The 27,388-nt window shown below is 40.7% G+C and overlaps 1 protein-coding gene across 1 annotated transcript; it reads right to left on the reverse strand.

Annotated features, from left to right (window-relative positions):
• Positions 1 to 253: 253 nt before the first annotated feature.
• Positions 254 to 5,407, reverse strand: LOC147638238 (pentatricopeptide repeat-containing protein At2g33680-like). The gene is made up of 2 exons (XM_086798139.1): positions 5,097 to 5,407; positions 254 to 4,972 (listed from the first exon to the last, which is right to left on the reverse strand). The coding sequence occupies exon 2, from the start codon at positions 4,956 to 4,958 to the stop codon at positions 1,701 to 1,703; it is 3,258 nt and encodes a 1,085-aa protein (XP_086654265.1). The 5' UTR covers positions 4,959 to 4,972; positions 5,097 to 5,407; the 3' UTR covers positions 254 to 1,700.
• Between the last annotated feature and the right edge of the window lie 21,981 nt (positions 5,408 to 27,388).

Below are 27,388 nucleotides of genomic sequence, written 5' to 3' on the forward strand. Positions count from 1 at the left end.
CATCACCCCAAGTATGTCATAGAGAACTAGTCACACAGGAAAAAGAGTAGGAAGTTAAATGAATGGGACGTTCAACTTTTCAACCTTAAATACCTCCATAAAGAAATAAAAATGACAAAAAAGTTCATACAAAAGAGGCGAAAATAAATGGGAATTTTTCGTTAACCGCAGCCCCCCCCCCCCCTTTTGGCGCAGCTCTCTCTCTCTCTCCCCCCTTTTTCCTTGACTACCACACTTCTACTATCATCACAATGGTTCCAAAACTATAGTTTCCTCTACTCTCTTGCCTTCCTCTATTCTACTGACATTACAAGGTCTCAGCCCAGAGCTCTTTGGTTCAAATGTGAGTGAAAATCTGTTTTTGAATATTGCTAGATCCAAGAGCTCAGAATTTATCTCCACATCTGCAAACATGTGCCTCTTATTTTCAAGCGGCGCAAACTGCACAAGCCCAGCTCTGATACCATCTCATCTCTAAGTGTTTCATTCATGGAAACGATGAAGATGACACAATTAGCAGCACACCACACCAGCACTCATACTAATAAAAGGATGCAGCCCTAGGCCCCAAAGCCCCAAAAGAAATGGGTTCAAAACAAAGGGCCAGGTCTGTGTCTTGTAGCATGCAAGGCTGCCAACCTCACCAACTGCCCCAAGTTATTTATCATCAGACCTGCAAAGATGACTAAAAAGAAAGCATATTTTGTGAGACACATTGAAACATTTCATGAGGCAGACGGAACAGTTTTGACTGCTCTTGGTACCCAAAGGTTTAGGGCCAATCTTGCAATTACCAACTGAGTGCTGTAACCCGCCAACAACATGTCTCTTTTGCTGAAATCTCCTCCAGAAGAGCCTGCAAAAAGGCAACAGCCTCTATTGAAAATGGCCTAAATGTCACATCTGGCCATGAGGGTGGCCCAAAACCAACCTTCAACATGGCATAGCCCAAGGATATAAAATGAAGCAATTCTCGGACTTCCCAAAGGTACTCATTATTGGACTGGCATCTGCTTATCCAACATGGCAGGGAGCTGTGTAGATAGGGTCTGTAAGGGCCACAGAGGTCACTCAGTTCTTCTTCTTCGTTTTGGTGGCAGAGTGTTGCACGGTTGCCTTAGCTGGCTTCGACATGGTATCAGAGCTCGGTTCTCTGCTGACATGAGGCTGCTCTCCACACTCAAAACGAGGGGTTTATTGAACGGCCCATTTCTTGCACCAATGATCGAGGGGGGGTCAGTGAAGTTTGAATCTTTAACTTCATCCCGAATGCCTGGGGTGAGGGAGGGTGTGAATGCAGCCTACAAGGGTCTCAAAGGGCTGTTAGGCCCTATCACCCCCCCAGGCCCAACTTCTTTGTTTTTCCTTTGGAGGGGGAGGGGTGGCAGGCTGGAAAGGCTTGGGGACCCTTGCCAGCAACACCCTCCATGGCTGACCATCTAGGACTTGCTGGAAATCAACTTAGCTGCCTCCAACAATCAATGTGAGATACAAATGACTAGGCAGGTGGTACAGTGAATAAACCATGCACGCCCCAGTGCAAGTGGCAGGCCACTCGCTTGACACACTTCATTGTGCCTTTTAACATGCGTATTGATTGAAATGTTCATCTGCTATAGCATGTCAATCAAGCATGCTGTGTAGCTGTTTCTGATTTGTTATAATATAAAAAGTGCATTTTCAGAAGCTCATGCTGATGGCTAGGTGACCACACATTGTTTTTGCCAAGAATTTTCCACCATGTCTGCACACTCTTGCAGCCCAGCATCAGAATAAATGTTGGACATCAAAATATATGGAGCAGTCTCCATGGGCTGCAGCTTAACTGCATGGTCAAACACCTGTTTTCCCAGCTCCACATTTGCATGTTTTCGACACGCACCAAGCAAGCACAACCACATGGTCAAATCAGCCTGCATAGGCATTTTAAAGAAGATGTTTTTGACCATCTTAAAGTCTCCTGCACGCCCAAGGAGGTCTAGTATACTGACATAATGTTTCAAGTCTAGATTTACACCATAGCATCTGCTCATGAACTCAACGTACTGAACACCTGTATCAACAAGGCCTGCATGGCTGCAAGCAAAGAGAAGTGAAGTGAATGTGACTCCATCTGGCTCGATACCTGCCAGTTGCATTTCCTCAAACATTTGGAAGGTTGCTATGGAATTTTCTTGTCCTGCATAACCAGCAATGCATGCACTCCATGACACCACATCTGGCTGAGGCAGTGTATCAAAGACAGCCTGTGCATCTACCATGCTTGCACAGCTCCCATATGCATACATAAGAGTGCTTGCCAGGGAATAATTCAAATCCTGCTCGGCAGAGACAACATTAAAATGAAGCTGTCGGCAGCTCTCCAAACTTCCTGCTTCACTACAGGCTTGCAATACAGACATGAGTGTAATACCATCCATAGTTACAAGTTCCTTTTCCATCTGTCTGTATAACTTTAATGCCTTTTCTGCTTGGTTCTGCTCAACATAGGCTGAGAGCATCACATTCCATGAGACAATGTCTTCCTGGGACAAACCATCGAACACTTTCTCTGCATCCTCAATGAGCCCACACTTTCCATACATACTCACAAGAGTGTTAGCAACAAAGAGATCTAAAGAAAAAGCCATCATCTGGGCATCAGCATGTAATGCATGGCCAATTTCTGCAGACTTCACTTTAATTGATCGACCCGCCTCGACAGAAATCCCCTCTTCCTTGTCTGCAAGGATGCGACATGACTGAAGGGCAGCCATAAAAGTCTGCTGGTTTGAGTTCACACCTTCCTCTTGCATCTGTGTGTACAACTGTAAAGCCTTCACTCCATGGCCATGTTCAACATAGGCTGCCAACATCGCATTCCATGATACAACACTACGCTGGAACAAATCACCAAACACATTCTCTGCTTCAACGATAGTACCACACTTGCCATACATGTATACAAGAGTAGTACCAACAAAGGCATGTGAAGTAAAACTCTTCCTTCGGGCATCCGCATGTAAAGCCCGCCCAATCTCCAAGGCCATCACTTTGGTGAATTGTCCCTCCACAACAGGACCTTCTTCCTTCTCCGCAAGAATTGCACATGCTTGAAGAGCCATCACAAACATCTGCTGGTTGGGACTTACACCTTCCATTTTCAACTGTCTATACAACTCTAAAGCCTTCTCTCCTTGGCATTGATCAATGCATGCTGAGAGCATCGCAGTCCATGACACAAAGTTTCGCTGTGTCAACCCACTAAACACGTTCTCTGCTTCAACAATGGTCCCACATCGGCTATACATTCTCAAAAGAGCACTACCAACAAAGACATGTGTAGCAAAGCCCTTCTTCCGAGCATCAACATGTAATGCCTGGCCAATTTGTAAGCATGTGTCTCCTCCCTTCCCTGCAAGGGAGACACATGCTTGAAGGGCAACCACAAACGTCTGGTGATCAGGACTTACATTTTCCAACTGCATTTGTCTGTACAACTGTAATGCTTTCTCTCCTTGACCCTGTTCAACATATGCAGATAGCATTGCAGTCCATGAAACAACATTACGTTGGGACAACACAACAAACACATTCTCTGCTTCCATGATGGTCCTGCACTTGCCATACATACTCACAAGGGTGTTGCCCACAAAGGTATATGCGGTAAAACCCTTCCTCCGTGCTTCAGCATGTAACGCTTGTCCTATTTCCAAAGACATTGTTTTGATGAAAATCCCCTCAACCAGGTTGGCTTCTTCGTTGTCTGCGAGGGTGCCACATGCTTGAAGAGCCATCAGGAGTGTCTGCCAATTCTGATCAGGGCCTTCCTCCTGCATCTGCCTATACAACTGTATCGCCTTCTCTCCTTGCTGCTGATCAACAAATGCTGAGAGCATGGCAGTCCAGGAGACAACACTCCGTTGCCGTAGATCACAAAACACGGTCTCTGCTTCTACAATGGTCCCACACTTGCCATACATACTGACAAGGGTGTTGCCAACAAAAGGATCTGAAGTGAAACCATTTCTTTTGGCATCCACATGTAATGCCTGGCCAATTTCCAAGGACATTACTTTGGTTGATTGCCTCTCCATAACAAGTGCTTCTACCTTGTCTGCAAAGGCACCACATGCTTGAAGGGTGATTAAGAATGTCTGCTGGTCTGGAATTATGCCTTCCTCTTGCATTTGTCTGTACGATTGTAAAGCACTTTCTTCTTGGTCCTGGTCAATATATGCAGAGATCATTGCATTCCATGATACAGCGTTTTGCAGGGACAGTCCACTGAATGCATTCTCTGCTTGCATAATGGTTCCACAAGTGCCATACATACTCACAAGGGTTGTGCCAACAAAGACATCTGAAGCAAATCCCTTCTTACGAGCTTCAGCATGTAATGCCTCGCCAATTTCTGAAGATATTGTTTTAATAGATTGGTCTTCTATAAGATTAGCCTTGAGAGTGCCACATGCTTGAAGGGCCATGAGGAATGCCTGCTCATTTGGACTCAATCCTTCCTCTATCAACTGCCTAAAGGACTGTAAGGCTTTCTGTCCATGGCCACTGTCTATGTACGCGGAAATCATTGCATTCCAGGAAACAACATTGCGACAGGATAACCTACTGAAAACATTCTCGGCTTCCACTATAGCTGTACACTTTCCATACATACTCACAAGGGTGTTACAGACATAGACATATGAAGCAAAGCCTGCTTGGCAAGCCTCATGATGTAATGTCTTGCCATGTTCAAGGTCGAGTATGTTGCCACAAGCTTTGAGCAGGCTGACAAAAGTGTAAGAATCAGGCTCTACACCTTCATCCCGCATGTACCAGTACATTTGCAGAGCCTCCCGACAGTGACCGGAGTCAGTGAATGCTGCAATGATGGATGTCCAGGAAAACACAGTTGGATGGGGTAATGTATCAAAGAGGTGGAGGGCATCATCAAGGCCACCGCATTTGGCCAAGGTCATGATCAAGTGTTCACCTAGGAGGCCAGAGAGGTCCACGTGATATAGGGCAAGATGGGCATGGATGCGCTTAGCATGGGAGAGGGACTTAGTCTTAACGCATGCTTTCAAGAGGGAGAGGTAGATGGGGAGGGTACATACCTGGTCCATGCGATCCAGGGCCATGTCAAGCTGTTTTTCCTTGAGAAGTCCATCTTCATCTGAGCCTGAAGGGACGCCCTCCCCTCCCATCCGCCCAGGGCTTCTCGTGGCTTGCTTCTTGTCCAGACACCCCTCCGAGGGGCCAACAAAGAGACCCGTCCTCCATGGATGCTGTGTCTGTGAAAGCAGACCAGGCCTAACATTTCGAGCAAGTGCCGACATCTCTCGAGTGTAGAACCCATGTGTTGCAAACTTGATGGAGACCGCGTGAGGAGCTTCAAAGTTGAATCTCTTTTTCCTTTACAATGTACATACAGTGTGCCCCAAAAAAAAAAGTATTTTAAAAGTGCAAAAACTCCCTCTCAAATATTAAGGCTGGGTTCACACGTCTAAGGTGGAAATACTGTTTGTTTATATGCCACGTCATGGATGTCGTCAAGTTTGTCTATATGCCATGTCATGGATGTCGTTCGGGTTGGAAAAGAGCTTATGGCCTCAAGGGGTCAACTGAGCGAAGGACATCTCTTTTTCCTCACAAAAAGACAGTCCCAAGCAATAGTCACACTGGGTTTTGAAACCATGATCCATTATATATGGTGTTGTAGTAGGAGGCTTACTAGGGATGCTAGTTTGGTCTGGGGTAGCAAAGCTCGAATCTTCCTCTCTGTACCTTTTAATTTCTCCATGTTTGAGTCAAAGGGCTCCTTCTCTATGTTATAAAAATCAATATTATCGATTGGGAGAGTTAATGGTTTTGACACATCAGAGATGGGGGGGAAGAGGAATTATCCTCAGTTATGATATTTTATTGACTTTAAGAGGAGAAATTGACAATCGGCATGTGTGTAACAGGAGGAGGATCTCTTTTGCCTTTGGTAACAATGGCAAATCCTTTACTATTAGTTTGCATCTTGGGAGAAGGTGGAGAGCAGGATTAGAAAGGAGGGGGATTTCTTTTGTTATTAATAACATCATGAGTTAGAAAGTCCTTGTATATGATTTTGTGCCTAAAGGAGGGAGAACCTAGACCTTTATCAACCATTTAATATTTTCTTATAGGGATCCTCTGAGGTAAATTTCTATACACACCCCTGCATATGGTCATTCCCTCAACAAGATTTTCATCCACTTTTCATCCCATCAATTGATCCCCTCTTCTTCGTTCTGAATCAACGAAATATTCTCTAAAATATGTAGACGACCTATTTACCATGCTCGCCAATGAAGATGCTTAGAGAAGGCCATCTGCTGAGGACACCCAACAAGGAAAAAGATTCTTCAGACTCTTAAGAATGGACTTCAAGATGTAAGTATTTCCTCCTCTTTTACTTACTCACAAAATCAACATTGCATGGAATCAGTCCTAATTGGACGTATTCGTGGCCCCCATCCTTCATTTGTGGATTCATGGAAACTGGTCCTCTCATGAGAGAGCCTTCGTGAACATATATGCCACATTGTCGTGTGTAGAGACATACACTAGGCTAATCTATTCTACAATGAGCCTCTCCCTGACATAATGATAATGCACCTCAATGTGCTTTGTGCAAGTATGAAACATTGGGTACGGTCAATGCACTTTGGCTATCTCAGTGAAGATGGAGGTAGGGGACTGCTATTTACCAACACTATTTACCAACACCAAGATCTACTAAAAAACGTACACACTCTATAGTCATTGAAAAAGATGCCATGTACTTAACTTCACAACTTGAAGTAGCCACCGTTAGTAGCTGCTTCCGGTTGAGCCATGATATACATGAATCACCAAGATGAAAGTAAAAACCTGGACACTCGCATGCCATAACATCCAACCTAATCGGAGTCATTGAGAACATGCAGTTGAATACCACCCCCCTTAGCAAAGAATAGCCTAAGGGACTAAGTGCCCTATATAAAGTATTCAAATACTCGCTTGGCAATGGTTTTGAGACTGTGTTGTCTTGCCTTGCATTACATAAATAGATGAGGCACCCAAAAATCTGCTAATAAAGTGATAATTCACCTGCATCTTGGAGATTGAGCCTAGCACCTATCTCTACTAGTGTAGCAACAACTTTACAGTCTTCAAGACAAAACCATGTGCCAAAGTAAGCCCTAAGCTATGGAGGCTCATAGAGCTAGATGGCTATGGCTGTTAGCACAGTGTGTGTGTGTGTGTGTGTGTGTGTGTGTAGAGAGAGAGAGAGAGAGAGAGAGAGAGAGAGAGAGAGTATAAATACACAAAGGTAGAGAGATTCACATAACTAAATGATGTGATAGTTTCTTGATTAATTTCGTAAAGTACAAGTACTTTTTATAAGTACAAAGGTTGTCTCTGAAACATCTAGGTCAACTACTCACAAATATCTAGATACTATACAAAACCCCCTCTAAGAGGTGGTTCACACACTCCCAATCAGTTTCACTCCCAATCAGTTTCACTCTAAGAGCGGATTCACACACAAGCCTACAGGTAAGACCTTGATTCCCAACAATCCCCCCCTCAAGGGATTACCCCATATTGTGTCAAGGATAAATCTAGCACATCATTTCTCATGCCAATTTTTTTTTTCTAGTCAAGGATAAATCACATACCTCTAGTAGTATCACATGCCAGTTATGGGATCTGATGGGTAGAGTGCACATAGCATGGCTTGATTATTTTATTATGCTTCCTCAAAGGAAATAGTTTCCCCTTTATTGCATATACTGGTAATGAGAGCATGATCCACAAAAGAATAAGATACATGATGGGAACTTGCACGTGTCCTACTAGGCAAAGGAGTAGTGAATATGTTATCTCGTAACGTTTTCACTAGCCATTTTAGCATACTCTTGGACGTCTGTATGGTTGCCATTTCCTCATCCACTGCATCATCCATAATTTCTTCATAGAATAGGCTAACATGTAAGATGAAACTTGAGCTGATTTTTAGCCGGTATGGATGATTTTTTCAGTAACTTCTTGAGCATTCATTTACTCCACATATGGCTCTGGCATTGTACAAATGTACTAGTGTATCAATGATGCATACATTATGTTATTTTCTGTCTTTGATTGAGTTACCCTCTTAGGAGAAGAAGGTATATACTATAGTGTGTTGTATACAAAGTATACAATATACGAAGTGTACAAAATTTTCGGGGTCCATGGCACGATTCAGACGCGTTTCGAGCGCATTTTGGGTACCGCAAGGTTTCTGCAAACGTTATGGAGAGGTGTCATTTTGGATTGGTTCTACTCGATTTTGGGTGTTTAGGCTGTGTAGTACCAGCAAAGATTTGGTGCGTAGTAGCAGCATCTACAGTGTCTTCAACAACATTGACCATCATACTTTCACCAATAACACTCTATTCTCTACTATGTGTTATTTTTCATACACTTTGCATGTGATTCAGTTAGTTGGCAGCCATCCAGGGTTGCATTCAGTGAATACTGTGAGTACTTGCAGTGTGTTGAAAGATTTTGCATTTGGTAGAAAGCCATGGATGGTAGTAGTGATGTATTCAACATGTTGCTCGTGCTGAGGACAAACTTGATGGGACTAGCTACCCATTGTGGTCCTATATGATGAGGCATGTATTGGTTGCTAAAGGCCTTTGGAAAGTGGTAGTGAAAATCGTCCTGTTTCACAAGTACCAGTGCAACCAAGTGCTACAAGTACATCTGAAGTAGAATATGATATAGATGTGGCTCCTCCACATGCACCACCAGTACCTCCCACTGCTTGATGGGATGGAAGATATGCACAAGCACATGCATTACTTACACAATCTGTGAAGCGAAGCATTATTCCTCATATTCGGTCATGTAAGACTTCAAAACATGCATGGGATGCACTTGCTGCATTATACCAGGTGCACAGTGAAGCACGTGTTGCATATCTGCGAAAACAGTTGGATGCTGAGCATATGAATGAGGGAGATGCAATGGACAGCTTCTTAACCAAGATCAAAGATTTTAAGGAGCAGCTTGCTAGTGTGGATGAGATATATCCTGATAGTACATTAGTGCCCACAGTTCTCAATGCATCGCCAGATTCTTATCAGAGTTTTGCCTCTACCCTTAGACTCATGATGAAGGGAAATCCAAATGCCCTTACATTTGATTAGCTGGTTTCAGTACTCTTGCAAGAAGAGCAATCTAGGCAAAACAGATATATTATGCAAGTTGGTGACCAAGCGTTTGTTGCCAATCAGAAAGGTAAAGGTAAAGCTTCTTTGCATGGTGGCTATAAGCCAAAATCAGAATCCTCAGATGCAGAGAAAGAAGGTGATAAGCCTAAAAAGAAAGGCAAGTGTCACTATTGCAGGAAACCAGGGGACTACATAAATGAGTGCAAGAAAAGGGTAGAGAAGGAGAAAAAGAAAGAATCGGGCATGGTTGTGGCTAATGCATCTGCACCAAGTGCAGAGAAGAAGGAATCTATAAGTTTTGCTCAAGATGATTGGGCATGGACTGTGCATTGCAGTTATGACCCTTATGTTCATGATGTATGCATGTCAGGCAGAATTGGATGCTTGGTACTTTGACAGTGGTGCTAGTAAGCACATTACTTCACAAAAAAAAATTGTTCTCATCTCTGGAATCTATCCCAAGTGTAAGAACCGTCACATGTGTAAATGGTTCCTCATATCCTGTTAAAGGAGTTGGTAGAGTTGTGCTCACTACTGCAAATGGTGACACATTTACTCTTTCTAAAGTTTTATATGTGCCAAGCATTAAGAAGAACTTGCTGTCAATTTCAACCTTAGCCTTGTCAGGCTTGACCGTGAAATTTGTGGGTGACAGATATACAGTTCATGATAGAAATGATGGTTATTCTATCATTGCCTCATGTAACTTTTTTCATGGCCTATACAAGATGGATGTACTTGAGAAGTTGCAGCATGATGTTTGCTCAATCTCTATGACTCCTGCTATGAGTGATGTAGAATTAAGGCATGCACGTTTTGGCCATCTGAATTATGGCAGTTTGTTACCTCATGGTTTTTGGTTAGAGGCAACTATGTGCGCAAACTATGTGTTAAACAAATGCCCTACCAAGGCCTTGCAATCTAAAACTCCTTGTGACGCTTGGCATAGTAGGAAGCCTTCTCTGGCTCATTTGTTTGTCTTTGGTTGTCTTGCTTATGCTCTTGTGCCTGAGGAGAAACAGTGCAGTAAGCTTCATGATAAGGCAGTTAAATGCATATTTGATGGATACAGTTTAGAAAGCAAGGGATACAGTTTAGAAAGCAAGGGATACAGACTACCATCCGGCCTCAAAGCGGATTTTAGTAAGTAGAGATGTTGTTTTTGTCAAAAACTCAGTTCTACCCATGCTTTCATATAAAAAACAATAGAATGTATGCTCACAAGACATGTTTGATTCGCTCCTACCTTTGTTTAATGGAGGTCAGCCATATGTAGAGCAATTGAATGCTCAACCAAGTGCTGAAATTCAGCCTTTGGCAGGTGTAAAATCAGCCTTTTGATGAGGCAATTATTGAGGATGTAGTGGATGAGGAGAGAGCAGCCATAGAAGAATCTAGGCATATACCAAAATGGCTTGTGCAAACATTGAGAGATAGCAAGTTGGCAGCCCCTTTACCTAACAGAACTCGTGCGTAGGTTCTCATCATGCAAATTATTCTCATGTGGATCATGTTCTCATTTCTACTTTATGTAATGAGGAGGAACCTGTTTCCTTTAAGGAAGCACAGGACGATGATCATTGGATGCATGCTATGTAGGATGAGTATAACTCTATACTCAAGAATGACACCTGGTATTTGACACATCTACCTCATGGTGGCAAGAAGACCATTGGTACTAAGTGGGTTTACAAGTTAAAACGCAAAGCAGATGTGGTAGCATTGATCGCTACACAGCCAGACTTGTTACAAAGGGATATGTCCATCAAAAGTACATTAATTATGTCAAGACCTTTGCACCCACATCTTAATATGACTACCATTAGGTGTCTCATTACTTTGGCAGCACATCATGGGTGGAATGTACATCAGTTGGACATTAAGACTGTACTCTTGAATGGTGATTTACATGAGGAGGTGTATGTATTGCAGCCTCCTAGTTTTGTTGTAAAAGGAGAAGAGTCTAAAGTATGCAGGTTGAAAAAGGCTCTTTATGGCCTTAAGTAGGCTCCTAAAGCATGGTATGAGAAGATTCATACATACTTGGTTGCAAATGATTTTTGCAACAGTCCAATAGAGAGTACAAGGACACATTTTTGGTCATCGTTCTATACGTTGATGACATGCTGCTCACAGGACCCGATATAGATCAGATTTCAGCCTTTAAGGCTGATTTGCAGTCTCATCGTTTGAGATGTCAGATTTGGGGCCATTGCATTACTATTTGGGGATTCAGTTTATGCAACGCAATGATGGCATTGTTATGCTGTAGTCTAAATATATACAGAAGCTATTGAAGAGGTTTAATCTTGAAGATTGTAAACCTATGGCTACACCTATGGAGACAGGTACTCAACTTAGTCTTCAATATGCAGGAGACTCTTTTGTTGCTAGTTTGTATTAGCATGCTATTGGATCCCTTCTTTATGTATGCAACACAAGGCTAGATATACAGTATGCGGTCTCATAGTTGAGCAGATTTATGCATAGCCCAAGTATGAAGAATTGGCAAGCTGTTAGGCAGGTTTTTGCTATTTATAGGGCACTCAGTATTTTGGATTGTTTTATCCAAAAGGGAGTGAGTCACAGCTGCATGCTTTTAGCAATTCAGATTGGGTTGGATGTTATGACACACGAGTGTCCGCTAGTGGGTTTTACTTTCACCTTGGTGATTCATGTATATCATGGCTAAGCAAGAAGCATCCTACAATGGCCACTTCCAGCTATGGAGCTGAGTACAAGGCAACTTTTACAACTACAGTTGAGTGTGTGTGGCTCAGACTTCTTATGGCTGATTTGGGTGTTGCTAGCACTACAATTTTCACTGAGGGCCAAAGCACATTAGCAGTTGCGAGGAACCCAGTGTTTCATGCTCGCACTAAGCACATTGAGGTGCATTACCACTATGTCAGGGAAAGACTCTCTACAATAGAGATCAGCTTGGTCTATGTGTCTACACATGACAACATGGCAGATTTATTCTTGAAGGCTCATCCTCATGAAAAGTTTGAAGCTCTTTGGAAAGCTTTGGGCTTACTGCCTTTTTAGGATTGATCGGCTCTACCTTGTATATGTTCACATCATCACTCCAGGGGGGATTTGTAGCATTATATGGTAGTGATGTGTGTGAACACACTTAGGACCGCTGGGGCACTTTTTCCCTCACTAAGAGGTTTTTCCCCCCGTGCGTATGTACACCCTCTTATCTACTCATTTTGGGGTGTGTACTTATCTTTTGTATCTGGCACACATTTGTTCATTCTAATCTAGTGAGTTTGTGTGCTCTCAAGCTTCTCTATCTTGTGTGTGTGCATTGTTGCAACCCTAACCCTAATTCTAACAAAAAATTCTTTGATATATACTCCCCCATGCCTCGCTCTATATAAAGGGTGCCAACTTTACATGGAGACACATTTTTAGCCATAGAAATAAAGTTTCTAAATCATGTAAAAATCTATGCCTTTACTTTTTTACACCCAAGTGTGCCTGGAGTAGTCATCAATAAAAGTCACAAAGTAGAGATATCCCTCGATCAATGGTGTCCTCATAGGACCACATACATCACTATTTATAAGCTATAATTTCTGGACAACCCTTGCCGATCCATCTTTGGGAATGATAAATGTTGCATCTTGCCCAGAATGCACCCCCTCACATATACGTTTGACAGGGGCTGAAGCTTTGGCAATCATGACACCATCTCTTGCCTTTTAAGATGCAACAAACTACCAAAATTCAAGTGATCAAAGTGGACATTCCATAGTATCGTGTCACTCATAGCACATGAAGCAATAATTAAACAAGCATTATGTGTCAATTTGTCATACCTATCCAACATGTAAAGCCTATGGTTTAGAGTATCGGATATCATAGTGATGTCTTCATCACTCTAGTCATGAACTCTACACCTATCATCAACAAAAATGACCACTAGGCATGCCCTAGAATTTACAGTGAGACTGACAAAAAACTCTTTTTAATGCCTGGTAGTACAAATAAGACTTTTGAGAGAGTGATTGTCCAACCATTTGTAGCACAGTGAGAATAACCTTATCAACTCCTTTATTATGAGGAGTTGTTTGCATATATGGTTGTGCCTCCTTGAGGACTAGACTCAAGAGAGAGAAAATGTAAAAGAAAAGCCTTTTCTCAAGGCGACTATAAGCCAAAGGTAGAATCAACCCAATCTTCTAAAAAGAATGCCAAGGGGGGTAATAAGGCTAAGAAGTCAGGAAAATGCAACTACTATCACAAGCCAAGCATCAATCGGGGGATAGTGATATATGTGGTCCTATAAGGACACCATCAATCTAGGGATATCTCTACTTTGTGACTTTGACTACTCTAGGCACACCTAGGTGTCTGTTGAAAGCAAAGTTAAAGTTTATACATGCTTTAGACACTCTATTTCTATGGCTAAATATGTGTCTACATGTAAAATTGGCACCCTTTGTATAGATCAAGGGGGGGAGTAAAGTTTTGGTCTTATTTCCATTTGGGGATTCATTAGCTACATGATCCTTGTACATGTTCACATCATCACTATAAAGAGGATTTATAGCCATTTATGTGGTAATGATGTGAATGTCTGCTAATAATGGGCGCGGAGACACCTTTTCCCTCTTTAGGAGGTTTTTTCTTCCAAGTGTATGTACACACTCTTATGAGTGTGTGAGACCTTATCATGTCACTTCAACTATACTTCACTCATTCTTAATCAATCTACTTTGAGTGTTATGCTTCCATCTATCCCTCCTTGCTTGCTACATCTATGTGTGTGTTGCTACCTTGATCTCCTTTTCCAACACTTTGTGTAACAATAGAGACAAAGATGGTCTCATTAATGTAACTCAATTTTCATCTACATTGAAATGTGCCCCACGGTGAAATTTGAGCACTTCATTCCCAATTTTTTCAGAGTTGGTAAATTTAGAATGTATGAGCTATGGTATTGTTTCACTATAAGGAAAACAATTATCCTCAAAGTCTGCATGTGGTGTCATAAGTGCAAACTGACAATCTTCATTGGGAAATGTTCTATTGCTTGAAGCTGATGAGACTGGCATTCATGTGTCAAGGAACTACTACACCATTTTCTTGAGAGATCTTGTGCACTTAACATTGTTCTTATGCTTCTAGATTAACAAGGCACATATTAACCATTCACACACACGTGTAGCATCATAAATATATTAGTGTCAGTGTGAAGACCATAATAAATGCAATTGCAAGAGGCATTTTTTATTAATGTTTGTTGCTCAACAATCCATTGATGTCATGGGGAAATGCACCATCATATACATTGTCCAAGTAAGAACTATCTTCAACACAATTAGCATGTGCTTGCATCAAAATATTGAGCATAATCCCATTTTTTAGAAGTACAAGACTAATGTTGAGCAAGCTCACAAAAAACTAGGATTGTCTATGCTAAGCTAAGATAGTGTGGATTCAATCATCGGAACACATCAAGAGAATGAACCATTTCAAGTCATTATTTACATCGGCAAAAGATGGGCTATCATTACTTGAGAGAACATGGTTGAACTATTAAATTGATGGAGCATATAACTCCTTTGTTACACATGAGTTTGAATTCGTACAACTACGTGATCATTGGCAGCTTTTACTTGAAATGATAACCTCTTTCAAAGTTGATGGTCTACCTACACCTCGATCCTATTGTGTCCAAACATTACTCTCAAGACTTTAATCTTTACTTTTTTGTTTCCATTTGTTTATGGAAGCTACAAGGGATCGTTAAGGTTTGGTGAGCACATTAGAATGCAAGTTAGCATTATTTACACACTATATAAGGAAAATATTGTACTTGTCTCATCTATTTAGACAAATACTTTCATTGAGAATAACATATTGTTACATAGTTGTATAGCATGTGACAATGAGAATAGCAAATTGATTTACTTACATAGAGGCCGCCTGCTTCAAAATCATTTTAGAGCATTCTCTTTGCTTGTATGTTGCCAAATTGTTTTGTGGTGATGACATTTTTTCCAAAATTTACATATGCAAATAAGAAATAAGAATTTCAACCTTGGAGAAATAAGACACCCTCCTCTACTAAGTAATATAAAATCACATAAAGGATTCTTTTAAGTGATATTCAATCATACAAAGAGAGATCTCAAACCAAAAGGTAGGGAGATCTCAACCAATCGTAGGGACTTTATGCTACCATAAAGGCCTCGTAAGGCCATGGTTCCACTCTCTCATAAATTTACTTCATTTTGTTTGTGTAGCTCTAAAAGATCCATGTGGTCAAAAGTGTATGAACGATGTCACTCCATATACTGCAAATACTTTGGGTGTCATAAACCTAAATACCCTCATAAGGCCATGGTTCCACTCTCTCATAAATTTACTTCGTTTTGTTTGTGTAGCTCTAAAAGATCCATGTGGCCAAAAGTGTATGAACGATGTCACTCCATATACTGCAAATACTTTGGGTGTCATAAACCTAAATACCCTCGAAGGACTCAAACGAGCACTTATCTTTTGTAAAACAATGCTAAAAAATATAAAGGGACCTTACCTAATATGCCATGCCATGATACTAGTGACACTCTCCCAGGTGATGTTCGTACTTAGCGAGGGTGGTGTGTATCATAGGAGAGGGATATCTGATCAACATGTGGAGAAAACCTTACGCTAGCTATGGTGACACATGGAAGGCCAACTTTCACCTCCCATTGTGTCCTTCCTCATTACATCTAGCAACGCGGGACTTGGTTGGATTGGTTCCAGAGGTAGAGGCTCTAGAAGTGGTTTTGTTTACGACCTCTTAAGAATGGTTATGGGTATATGAGGCCTTGGGCAAACTCTGAGGTTGGGTCTATCATTGGCTCTATGATAGGGTCTGGGATACACTCAAGGAGGGTTATTGGTTCATACTCGATCGCTTACTCTAGCACTAGCTCTAGTTTAGCCTATGCCTTCCTCACAAGCTCTAGTTCAGCCTATACCTTCCTCACAAGTTTTAGTTCAACCTATGCCTTCCTCACCATCTCTTAGGCTTGTTTTATTCTCTCTTTCTCCACATGAGGTTGGGGTATTTCTTAGTTCCTTTAAAAGGTTTTTGTAATCTATGGGTTTCTTTTACTTAGGAAGAGCAGGTTTAAGCAGGAGATTGATGGGTGTCTCTTTGGCGCTCTCATTTGAACCATTTTTTATGTGGTTAATGACATCGTTGCCTTTGACAACTAATCATGCATTGCATTTATGCATGTTCTTTGAGGTTTTCTTCTTTTAGACCTCTTGTTCTAGTTCATGAGCCTTTTTAGGGGCTATTGCAGTTTTTGGGGCTTACGCCTCTGGCTCTTTGGTTGTGTTGAAATATACAAGTGAATAGGGTGTGTGCGGGAACAGGCCCTTGGCTAGAGGCTGTAAAAGAGAATCTATAAATGTGAGAGAACCTATGAAAAGGTGAGAAAAATCTACCGAGAGAGAATAAAGGGTAGCATGAGGAGATTTAGGAGGTGTGGAGATATTCTGGGAGAGGTGGAGAGAATCAAGCAAAAGAGGTGGAGTGAATCAAGGAGAAATCAGTGGGATTAGATGCTTGGATGTAAACTCTATAAATTGAGGCATTGGCCTAATGAGATTTTGCTAGTTTTTGATTATCCATGCCTACATTAAGCTATCAGTTAATTGCTCACTAATCATGTCTTAATTATCATATAATCTCTTTGTTAATGATGTTGATTCTAGCATTTGATCCACCATATCTCATCCCATTGCTGTAATTTTAACATGGTATCAGAGCCTAGCCTAGAATCCATCAAGTTTATGAGCCCATTATATAACTAATTAAGATTAGTAGATGATTAGGAAATAATCACTTTTTTTTAGCTATTTTCAACTAGCCCTCTATACCCCCAGTCAGTGGAGGGGCTTGATCTCCCTCTAGGAGCAACATTAGGGCAAGCCCTTCCAGGTATACATAGCTAACACTCTAGTGCTCCAGCCCATCTAAATAGAATCGCAAACCGCCGCCTACTGGAGCTGTCAATTTTCGCTGAATTATAGGCGCTGTTTTTTTGAGGAAAATTTGAAATCTCTATTGCTCCAGATCAAATGGGTCTAATTCCTCTTAGCCCTAGGGGTTTTCAAGGGTGCTCTACAAGCTGGTGAAGTCAGAATTTGATTTGATCAAGTCTATTGTGAGATCCAAGCTCTTCATCAAATCTACATGTGACTTTGGTAAAACAGAGATTAAGCATTCAATGTTTGGTCAAATCTTGTGTTTCTTGGCTTAATTCTCTACTAGACTAATTGCTATTGATGGCCTTGAAAGCATTTGAGCTCATTTGAACTCTAAGGCCTCAGATCTGGGCTCCCTGCATACTCTGTTTTTTGCACACAAAACAAAGAATTAATTTGCTAATCAATGATTAATCAATGCTAATCACTTTTTTTTAATGCAATTGAGGGTTCAAATTAACCATTAGATATCTGATACAGATCCCTATAAGTTCAGATTACAATTCGGAGATGGTTTGATACTCCAACCATTCCGTACAAAATGGTTACCCTAGAGTGTCAAGGACTATGAGTTTAGGGACTTGAGGCACTGGTCGCGGACTATCAAGTAAGAGGAAAACTTGGTATAGGGTCCACGTGTGCTAGGAGTATTCACTTGAGGGGAGGTGTTGAAATATACAAGTGAATAGGTGTGTGCGAGAACAAGCCCTTGGCTAGAGGCTATAAAAGAGAATCTACAAATGTGAGAGAACCTGTGAAAAGGTGAGAAGAATCTACTAAGAGAGAATAAAGGATAGCATGAGGAGATTTAGGAGGTGTGGAGATATTCTGGGAGAGGTGAAGAGAATCAAGCAAAAGAGGTGGAGTGAATCAAGGAGAAATTAGTGGGATTAGATGCTTGGATGTAAACTCTATAAATTGAGGCATTAGATGCTTGGATGTAAACTCTATAAATTGAGGCATTGGCCTAATGAGAATTTGCTAGTTTTTTATTATCCATGCCTACATTAAGCTATCAATTAATTGCTCACTAATCACAACTTAATTATCATCTAATCTCTTTGTTAATGATATTGATTCTAGCATTTGATCCACCATAGCTCATCACATTGCTGTAATTTAACAAGTTGCTTGCTTCAAAGTTGAAGCCTGGGCTAGGCTTTTTGCTTATTAGTAGCCTTATATGTTTCTTATGTTGTGCCACCCTCATCCTAACTTAGAGTCTTGTGATGACATTAAGGGGGATTGCATAAATAAGTCCTCCTCCTTGTATGCTTAGCAAGTTAAGTCTCATCAAACTGTTAGGAGATGCTTATACCATGGGGGCTATTATCACTCTATTAGGAAGCATAGTTGAGTCCACACATAACATTTGCCTCCACATAAGGAATTACGTTGAGGTTTACCACAGGATTCGGAGTGCTTGGAGCACGTGGGGGATTTGGTGCAACGTCTTTTGTGGGGACACTCTGCAATACGATGTGGGCCTTTGCATCAGTGTCCTATGTACCATATCATTGAGGTCTCTCATTCTTTGTTGCACTGTGGCTTCGAACATAGAGGTGTGGTCTATGGGTGAAGCCTATTTAAGATACCCATAGAGATCATACTATTGTTGCTCATATTTGTTGCACTGTGGCTTCGAACATAGAGGTGTGGTCTATGGGTGAAGCCTATTTAAGATACCCATAGAGATCATACTATTGTTGCTCATATTTGTTGCACTATGGCTTCGAACATAGAGGTGTAGTCTATGGGTGAAGCTTGTTTAAGATACCCATAGGGATCATACTACTGTTGCTCATATGGACCTTATTGGTTATAAGACTCATAGCTCTCATGTTCTTATTTTTTTGTATCTGCACAGGTAGGTTTACTGAGTATTATTGTGCTTTTGTCTCTGCGGTGGGTAGGTTCGTGCTAGTGTAATTATTGGAGGAGCCAATTGTGGTAGTAGTATTGAAGGTGGATATGACAACTGAGGGGATCTATAAATACCTCATGGTAAGGGGTTTTGATAGGTAAGCACTAGAGCTTATGCCTGCTGAATGAGGAGTGACTAGTGGGGCTGGCAAGGCCAATGGTTTCCTTGGCACAAGTAACATCTATCATGGTGCCAGAGTCCACCATGTTGGGTTTCCTTGGTACCAATAATAAGTTGTGTCATGGTTCTCGTGGTGCTAGCAAAAATGAGCACAAAATAATTTTTTTTCTAGGCCTTAGCATTTACTCATATTATTGTGGTCATAAATTGCACACTAAACCATATCTCTTCATGGAAATAGATGTGGTTCTCCTACTTGAGGTGCCACACCTGGGGGTGGCCCTACTAGCCTAAGTGGTTAAGTATATTCTCTACCAATTCATCCATGCTCATGTCCTTAAATAAGACTCTAGCTCATGCTAGTTGGGCACCCTTGGTTGATGAGTCTTTGGATGTTTCATCTCATATCTCTTGGTTTGAGTGGCTGACTTCTATATCCTTGTCCTGTAGATTATCTAGCAACTCTATTGCCTCATGATGGTAGCACTCATCAAAGATGTAATGCCTAGACCTATAGAGATGATCATGAAGCCTTGTAATCCTAAGACCAATCATAAATTGATCGAGAAACATATCATCTAGTCTTTCATGGATGTTTTATCTCATATAGAGATACTTGGTTCTAACAATCTAATTCTACATTGTTTATCCCTCCTCCTACTTGAGGTTGTATATCTGTGCCATGGGGCTTCATCCTGGCTACAATGGGTTGAAATCCCATGATGAAAGTGCGTCTTAAGACCTCATAATTAGCCTTTTCAAGTGAGCTTGATGATCTAAACCACTGGCCTACTTTGCCCTTAAGGTAAAGTCCGAATGAGCAGATCTCAGTGTGATCATCAATCCTTCCCATGGCCTCACAAATTTGATCAAACTTCTTAAGGTAATAAATAGGATCTCCAATTCCACCAAATTTGGTCATCATCCTTGAAAGATGATGTAGATCAGGTTGGTTTTGCCCACCTTTGAGCCTCTAGATGCTATGCTAGATATAACTCCCCTTCCCATTTCAAACACCATCCTTAGCATGTCTTCTACATATTCTCATGGCAATGCAACATAAGGAGATGGTTGCACGAAACACTTTGTTTTAGGGTATGGGATCTCCTGCCCTATAGGGTTGGGTTGTTTCCAATGGCACTTGCCAATGGCACTTGTCCTTTGTCAGCCTAGCTTTGAGGTTACAAGCTTGCTATGGTGGTGGGCTGAGGACACATTTCATGAGAATGCTCTTGGATCCCTTTGTGTTGAGACACTGGCTCTTTACCCTTCCAAGTGTGTTCCTTATCCGAATGAAGAAGTACTAGAACTTGATTATGTGATAAAGGTGCTTCTATAATGAGCTTTTGTAGAGAGTATGACTTCTATTTATGTTGTGTACGCTTGTTTTTGGGTGCATTGTGGAACACATGTTCTTGGTGGTATAGTAAGAGAGACATGTCTAGATTACCATTGAGGTTTTTGGGTTATTTGTCATTGGTCATGGTCTGCTAGGAATAAACCCAGCTCAATATTAACACCAAATGTTTGAAACATTATGGCGTCAGCATGGTTTGAACACTTCATGTGGGAGCGAACCTTGAGGTTCCTGGTCTTACTTTCGCTCCTTACTTGGAGCTGTGCCCAAAAATAGGGAAGATGAATGTTTCCTCATAAAATTTAGGGTGATGTTTACAGAGCCACTTGGTGAATATCAGAGCTCAGAGGATCATGGTGGCTCATGTTTCTAGGTGTTTCAATGTCTTTCCGCTCACGTCTGTGTTTTGTTGACTTATTTCTTTCCAAATCTCCTCATTAGAGGTGCGACAAAGAAGTCTTCATAAACTAGGGAAAACTCTATTGAGTGTTGGTGGTTTTTTGTTGGGATTGAAGGTTTAATGGGGTTGAGGAAGTGTGGTCGATGCACTATAACTGATTGTATTATTGTTTCCAATAATTAGTCTCGATCAATATTTGCATCAAAGGTTCTTAGTGCTTTTGGTGTAGGTCCAAAAATGGTTTCAAACACTTTTTTTTTGTTTTCTAGGCTCGCATCATGTGCAAGTTCACGTTTGCTGGCTCACATGTACAAGTTCATGTCTGTGAGCTCACATGTCTAGGTTCATGCCTCTAGACTTACATCTACAACCTCACATCTCTAGGTTCATGCCTCTAGACTCATATCTATAGGCTCAGGTGTCCAAGTTCAAGGCTCTAGATTCATGTCTCTAGGCTCAAGTATACAGGCTTCTATATGTAGATTCATGTCTCTAGGCTCATGTATGTAGCTACGTTCATGTTTTACACCTCTAGACTCACATCTCTAGGTTCACGCCTCTAGACTCATGCCTCTAGTCTTGCATCTGTAGGCTCACATGTCTAGGTTCATGTCCATAGGTTCATACCTACAAGCTCATGTGTCTAGGCTCACTTTTGTTTTATATGAACTAGGATCATGTGCTTCCCTTTTATGAAATAAGCCTACCTAGAGCATGTAAATAAGCCTTACTTGGGGCACATAAATCTACGAACTAGGCTCTTGTGCTTCTCTTTTATGAAATAAGCCTACTCAAGGCACATAAATCTATGAACTAGGCTTATGACAGCGTTAGTATACTTATTAGGTAATAACAATACTTATTGGGTAATAATTGTACTTTAATTTCTTAATAATTCTGAAGGACAATAATTTTACTTTGAATTTTAGCTGGTATAGATTGTATAATAGAAAAATCTTCCAAGGACATGAGCAGGTATGTTTGTATGAGTCTTTAAAGCTTTAATAATTGGTCTGTACAATATTAAGTATACCTACCTCTAGAGTCACATCTCCAGGCTCACATCCACAGGCTTACGTGTCTAGACTCACATGTCCAAGCTCACAACTTATATCTTTAGGCTCACATGTCCATGCTCATATCTTTTTACGCAGGATTGTGGGCTCACATTCCCAACTTGATGGTTTAGCTTGGTTTTTTAATGGTTTTTGTGATCTTTTTGGACTTAATAGGGTGTGATTAATGATATTAATCCTTATTAAAGATTATTATGCAAGAAATTTGATATTTTTAAATTGTTTTTTGATGGATTTTGCATGCTTCTAAGCTACTAATTACACGATACATGAAAATTTTATGAACTGCATAAATAAAATTGACAATCCCACTCTAAGTCGCCTTAATGGAGCTCAATGCTTATTATTTTCATAGTGGATTCCACCCCTAATCATAATTGCTAAGCTAATTAAAGCAATGAAATTTCTTGGGCTCCAATTTCATACAAATCACCAATAAATCAAGGTTTTTCCCTTCCAATTGATGAAAATAGAATGCCCTAATAAAGACCAACTTCATATCAAAATTAAAAGCAACAAACAAATCCCTCCAATGACTCAAAAATTGTATGCTTTCCAAAGTGTGACCTCCTAATCAACACCAGGTAATATTGAATGATCCCAATGGCTTGAAATGGACAAACAAAACTAAGCCATATGCTTCTCCCTAAAAGCGGTGCCAAATATGTTCAAGTCAAGATCTTATCTTAGCCTTATAAAGTATGTGTTGTTGGGTCTTACCTTAGAGCCACAAACTCTAACTTCCCTATGTGGGTACCCTAGCTCGTCCATCGCGTCCTCACTCCATTGTCACGCCAAAAAGCTATTTTGCCAATCGGGTGAAGGTAAAGCTCTTTATGCCGAGATGGAGGAAAAAAGAGATATCCTTCATGATGGTTATCTCTCACAATAGGAGGGGAATTGAGGAGAATCTAATGCAAGAAGATAACCTACAATCAAACCTATTTAGCATGTATCCATCAAACAATCAAGTTTCAGTGGGATACAAGCAAGAAAGAAGAGGGAAGAGGAGAGCTCACAAGTGAACTATTACAAGGGAATGATTGTGTATTGCTCATTATAAAAAACAACGCAAACATAAATGACTAGTTTTCACACTAGGGCGGTCTGATGAAATTCATGATACCCTAATCAATGGCTATGGATGCTTGCTAATCCTAATTATATTGATTAAGTTGATCTAATCTTATGGAAGATGAAGCATAATTATAAACGTAATGATCTAATTGAACTAATCAAGCTTGACTCAAGTTCAATTAGGTTATAAGATGGAAACTTATACTCATAGAAAGACTTGAGAGCAGCTTGTGTTCATTGCTTGAAAATGACCCCTTTTATATGAGAGAGGTACGCCTCTTATAAACGTGCTCATGTGGGATAATTTCCAAGTGTAATGTGGCTAAATGCTCCTGATCCTAGTCCCACTCATGCATTACCCTTACCCTATGCTCAATGGCAGCACAAACCCTTGGTGCCATGATGTATAGGCTACTGCAAGGTGGTTGGATGTGAGTTATAAAAGATCCATCATCCCCCCCTTAGTGTAGCATGCTACTTAAGGTGATCAAGTGTGGTATTACAATATGTCATCACCATCCTTGGGTATATAAGTTGCTACTCTCAGGTGGCCAGGTGATAAAAAATAAAAAGATTGGGTCTACTCATTTGGTTATCTTTTACAATCATGGACTAATGTGGTGAGGCTTGTCGATGTAGCTTTGGTTTTAAAAGAGATGTTTGTCACTCAGGAGTCTTCTTTTTGCTTGATGAAGACTCCACGTAGTTGTCTTTCTCGTTCTTAAATCTGCATTCCTGTTTTTTGTCCCCGAGTTTATTGCAGTGTCTACATTTTGGCGTGTGTTTGAGTATGCACTCACTTTTGAAGTGATGTTCCCTTTCGCAGTGGTACCTTTTTTTTGTAACCTTATTGGTGTAGAGTGCTTGTTCCCTTGTGGTTCCTTGGATTCCATTCTTTAGCTGCTTCTCTTCTTCAAGTAGGGATGAAATACAACCCTCAAATGTAGGTTCAGGTAAATTCTTTAGAGTGGTCACTAGTGCACCACATTCCTCAAGCATGCTTTTTAGAAGCATGGAAATTGCATCCTTGTCACCTATCTTTTTATCAATGCCATCTAACTGGGTCATGATGTTTTCATTTTGCTTATGAATTGTGCTACTGACTCATGACATTTCATCTCTAAGCTACTGACTCATGACATTTCATCTCTAAGCCATAAAATTTCATTTTCAAATGGATTTCTTGATTCTTGGCCTTGGAACCAAATATTAAATTTAACTCATCCCATGCTTGTTTTGCCATGGTTTTGGAATCAATGTGATGAATAAGGTTGGTGCCCAAGTGCAATCCAATTAATGACAGTGCTTGTTCATCTTTTTCATTCGAATCCTTAGTTAGATTAACGGGTGCATTCTCCTTAATTGATTTCCATAGCTTCTTGTGCATGAGAGGATACTTAATTTATGTGGCCCCAAGTTTGAAACCCTTCTCCTCCAGAGAACTTCTCTACATTTGTGGTAGTGCCTGATGCTATTGCAAATGTCTTACCAGAGTAATTGCTTACAAATTGGTAATGTGGTGAACTTTTAAGTGCAAACACACGTACTGATGTGATTTGAATGCATGTAAATGTTTTGCAAGTGTCAAACGTCACCCCAACGCATAAGTTCCAGCATCAAAATTTACTTTGAATTGTTAATTAAATATAATTACACTAATTAAGTCTTAATCCTTGATAATTATACTAAGTAAGCCTTAATCCTTGATGATTAGTGTAATTAAATATAATTACACTAATCAAGCCTTAATCCTTGATAAACAATGGCTGAATTTGGAGATTGAGTAAATTGGAGAGGTTTTTAATGGGGTTTTTTACATAGGGTTGTTGCTCTAGTTAAGGGGAAGTGGCTCGTGAAGAATCTCCAGCTCAAATGAACCCTAGAACCCGAGGTCTACTCCAAAGTAGTCGACTAGTTTTTAGCTCAAGATTTGAGTTGTGAATACTAAGGTATGCCTAAGCTTACCCTAGGAGGGCTTAGGAAGCTTATGTGGAGAATGGATCAAATAATCAGTCCAGTAAAAACCAACAAAAAATGTTAAAAACCCATCGAGTTGCTTCATAGGTATAGGCGCCTAGGGTTGAGCAAGATGTCTCCACCAAAAGGGTTTGCTTAAAGGTGGAGAGAATAGAGAGAATGGAGCCTTGCAAGATTGTCCACAAATGAGAAGAAGAGGATAAGAAGAGGACCCTAATGGTGTGATTAATGCAAATGATTCTAGAGAATGAGAAGCTCAAGGAGAATGGGGAGGCTCCTGATACCATTATGAAATTCATCATACCCTAATCAATGGCTATTGATGCTTGCTAATCCTAATTACATTGATTAATTTAATCTAATCCTATGGAGGATGAAGCCTAAATATGAATATAATGATGAATTAATTGAACTAATCAAGCTTTAACTCAAGTTCAGCTTGTAGCATTATATGGTAGTGGTGTGTGAACACACTTAGGACTGCCGTGGTACTTTTCCCTTCACTAGGAGGTTTTTTCCCCCGTGTGTATGTACACCCTCTTATCTACTCATTTTGGGCTGTGTACTTATCTTTTGTATCTGGAACACATTTGTTCATTCTAATCTAGTGAGTTTGTGTGCTCTCACGCTTGTCTATCTTGTGTATGTGCATTGTTGCAACCCTAACCCTAATTCCAATAATTGGTATCAAAGCTAGCTTCCTTGACACTTGATCTAGTAGTCTCCCTCCCTCCTCACGACCCTGTTTTTCTATCTCCGATTGAGATATCCTCTTAGGAGAAGAAGGTATATATTGTAGTGTGTTGTATACAAAGTATACAAAATTTTGGGGTCCACGCGCATTTCGGGCGTGTTTTCGACACCGCAAGGTTTTTGCAGACATTTAGGAGAGGCGACATTTTGGATTGGTTTTGCTCGATTTTTGGTGTTTGGGTTGTCTAGTGCCACAGATTCGGTGTATAGCAGCATCTACAATGTCTTCAACAACATCAACCATCATACTTTTGCCAATAACACTCTATTCTCTACTCTGTGTTATTTTTCATGCACTTTGCAGGTGATTTAGTCAGTTTTGGCAGCCATCCAAGGTTTCATTCAAGAATACTTGCAGTGTGTTGAAAGATTTTGCATTTGGTAGAAATTCATGGTTGGCAGTAGTGATGTATTCAACATGTTGTCCTGTTGAGGACAAACTTGATGAGACTAACTACCCATTGTGGCCCTATATGATGAGGCATGTACTGGTTGTGCTAAAGGCCTTTGGAATGTGGTAAGTGGTAGTGAAACTCGTCCTGTTTCACAACTACCAGTGCAACCAGGTGCTATAGGTACATCTGAAGTAGAATCTGATATACAGATGTGGCTCCTCCACATGCACCACCAATACCTCCACTGCTGCTCAAATAAGATGGGATGGAAGAGATGCACAAGCACATGCATTACTTGCACTTTCTATGAAGCAAAACATTATTCCCCAACATTATTCGGTCATGTAAAACTTCAAAACAGGCATGGGATGCACTTGCTGCATTATACCAGGTACGCAATAAAGCACGTGTTGCATATCTACGCAAACAGTTGGAGTCTGAGCACATGAATGAGGGAGACTCAATGGATAGCTTCTTGACCAAGATCAAAGATTTTAAGCAATAGCTTGCTAGTGTGGATGAGATATATCCTGATAGTACATTGGTGCCCACAGTTCTCAATGCATTGTCGGATTCTTATCATAGTTTTGCCTCTACCCTTAGACTCGTGATAAGGGAAATCCGAATGCCCTTACAATTGATGAGCTGGTTTCAGTACTCTTGTAAAACAAGAAGAGCAGTCTAGGCAAAACAGATCTAATATGCAAGTTGGTGACCAAGCTTTTGTTGCCAATGAGAAAGGCGAAGGTAAAGCTTCTTCGCATGGTGGCTATAAGTCAAAATCAGAATCCTCAGGTAAGGATGCAGAGAAAGAAGGTGATAAGCCTAAAAAGGAGGGCAAGTGTCACTATTGCAGGAAACCAGGACACTACATACATAAGTGCAAGAAAAGGCTAGAGAAGGAGAAAAAGAAAGAATCGGGCATGGCTGCGTGGCTGATGCATCTACACCAAGTGCAGAGGAAGGAATTTGTAAGTTTTTCTCAAGATGATTGGGCATGGACTGTGTATTGTAGTTATGACCCTTCTATTCATGATGTATGCATGTCAGTGGTGGTAGAATCAGATGCTTGGTACTTTGATAGTGGTGCTAG

The sequence above is a fragment of the Cibotium barometz genome, chromosome 5, assembly GCF_041138505.1.
Source record: "Cibotium barometz isolate CiBa-2024 chromosome 5, ASM4113850v1, whole genome shotgun sequence".
Lineage (NCBI taxonomy): Eukaryota > Viridiplantae > Streptophyta > Polypodiopsida > Cyatheales > Cibotiaceae > Cibotium > Cibotium barometz.

Bases quoted from the DNA above. Each gene is read 5' to 3' on its own strand.
- LOC147638238 (XM_086798139.1), bottom strand. From the start codon at position 4,958: ATGACCTTGGCCAAATGCGGTGGCCTTGATGATGCCCTCCACCTCTTT.